We start from the raw sequence: 1,555 nt of genomic DNA on the forward strand, positions 1-1,555 counted from the left end.
ATAAATTTAAGTGAAGAAAAAAATTTCACGCACTAAAAATGAACACCAAAGTTTTTGTTGTCCATGTTTGGGAAATTCCACTAGTTCAACTCCTAACAGCATAGAGTTTTATAAGAAAGAGATTTCTAATTGATCCTAACATGTTTCAATTATGGATATGCATGCCTGAAAGTTGTTGAAGATGCAAATGACCTAATGACCAAAAAATTTCAAGGAGTAGAAAAATTTTATTCTCAAGTTAATGTACGGGGGGATATTCACCAGAGCCAAACAACCCACTTTTTCCCATTTAAAAAAAGTTGACCTATAAATCATAGATCATCGTAAAGATTTTAATCGATTTGTGATGCATAACGGCAATAATTTTTGTTAGAAATGGCTTATGGTTCTTTAGGGAGATTTTTAGGTTACATGGCATGCCTAGGACAATCGTGTCAGATCGGGATGCTAAGTTTTTGAGTTACTTTTGGAAGATTTTATGGGGAAAACTAGGAACGAAACTTTTGTATTCTACCACTTCTCACCCTCAAACTGATGGTCAAACAAAAGTAGTTAATAGGACTTTATCCACTTTGTTGTGGGCTATCATTGGTAAGAACATTAAGACTTGAGAGGATTGTTTACCACATGTTGAGTTTGCTTATAATCGTACCATCCATCCTGCTACTCAGTGCTCACCGTTTGAAGTTGTTTATGGTTTTAATCCTTTAACTCCTTTAGATTTATCACCTTTACCTATTTCTGAGCATGTGAACAGAAGAAGGCAGAGTTTGTGAAGCAACTCCATGAGATCGGTTAAACATAGAGAGGAAAATCGAACAATACATCAAGCAAGCTAACAAGGGACGTCACAAGCTTGTTTTTGAGGTCGGTGATTGGGTGTGGTTACATATGAGGAAAGAAATATTTCCAGCCCAACGACATTCTAGGTTGTTGCCCCGAGGAAACAGACCATTTCAAGTGCAATGACAATGCTTACAGACTTGACTTACCTGGTGAGGACAATGTTAGTGCTACATTCAATGTTACTGAGTTAAGTCCTTTTGATGTTGGTGAGGATTTGAGGACAAATCCTTCTCAAGAAGAGGGGAATGATGAGGACATCGAGCCGACACAGAATACTCATGAACCAACTCAAGTTCCAGTTGGTCCAATGACGAGGGCACGAGCTAAAAGATTCAAAGAAATGCTGAATAACTTAGTCCGAAGAGTTATACAACAAGATGAGAGTGTGGTCACTACGGAAGGGGAACAAAGGCTGGTTTTGCTCATCAAAGTTGATCTGGAAGAAAGCCCAACAGCCATACACGTGCATTGAGAAAGCACATGTGGTTAGAAGATCTCTTGGGACCTACGAGGATATTCACGAGTTGGCAATTCATCCTAGAAGGGCATGTGGTTAGAAGATCTCATGGAATCTACAAGGATATCCACGAATTGCCACCTAATCTTGGAAGATCATGTGGGAATATATTAGGTTTCAATTTACGTTAAGTTACCTTAAGTTTTCCTTTAATTGAATGTAATTAGGGGAAGTGATTTATTTACATTATTT

The 1,555-nt window shown here is 37.9% G+C and overlaps 1 protein-coding gene across 1 annotated transcript; it reads left to right on the plus strand.

Annotated features, from left to right (window-relative positions):
* Positions 1–416: 416 nt before the first annotated feature.
* LOC137951184 (uncharacterized) lies at positions 417–1,318 on the plus strand. Its single transcript, XM_068797771.1, has 3 exons — positions 417–591; positions 688–768; positions 897–1,318. The coding sequence occupies exons 1-3, from the start codon at positions 417–419 to the stop codon at positions 1,316–1,318; spliced, it is 678 nt and encodes a 225-aa protein (XP_068653872.1).
* Positions 1,319–1,555: the final 237 nt, after the last annotated feature.

Source organism: Aristolochia californica, unplaced genomic scaffold, assembly GCF_029961685.1.
Source record: "Aristolochia californica isolate CCGP_79_NKW_82.1479 unplaced genomic scaffold, dmAriCali1.0.hap1 SCAF_15, whole genome shotgun sequence".
In the NCBI taxonomy this organism is placed as follows: domain Eukaryota; kingdom Viridiplantae; phylum Streptophyta; class Magnoliopsida; order Piperales; family Aristolochiaceae; genus Aristolochia; species Aristolochia californica.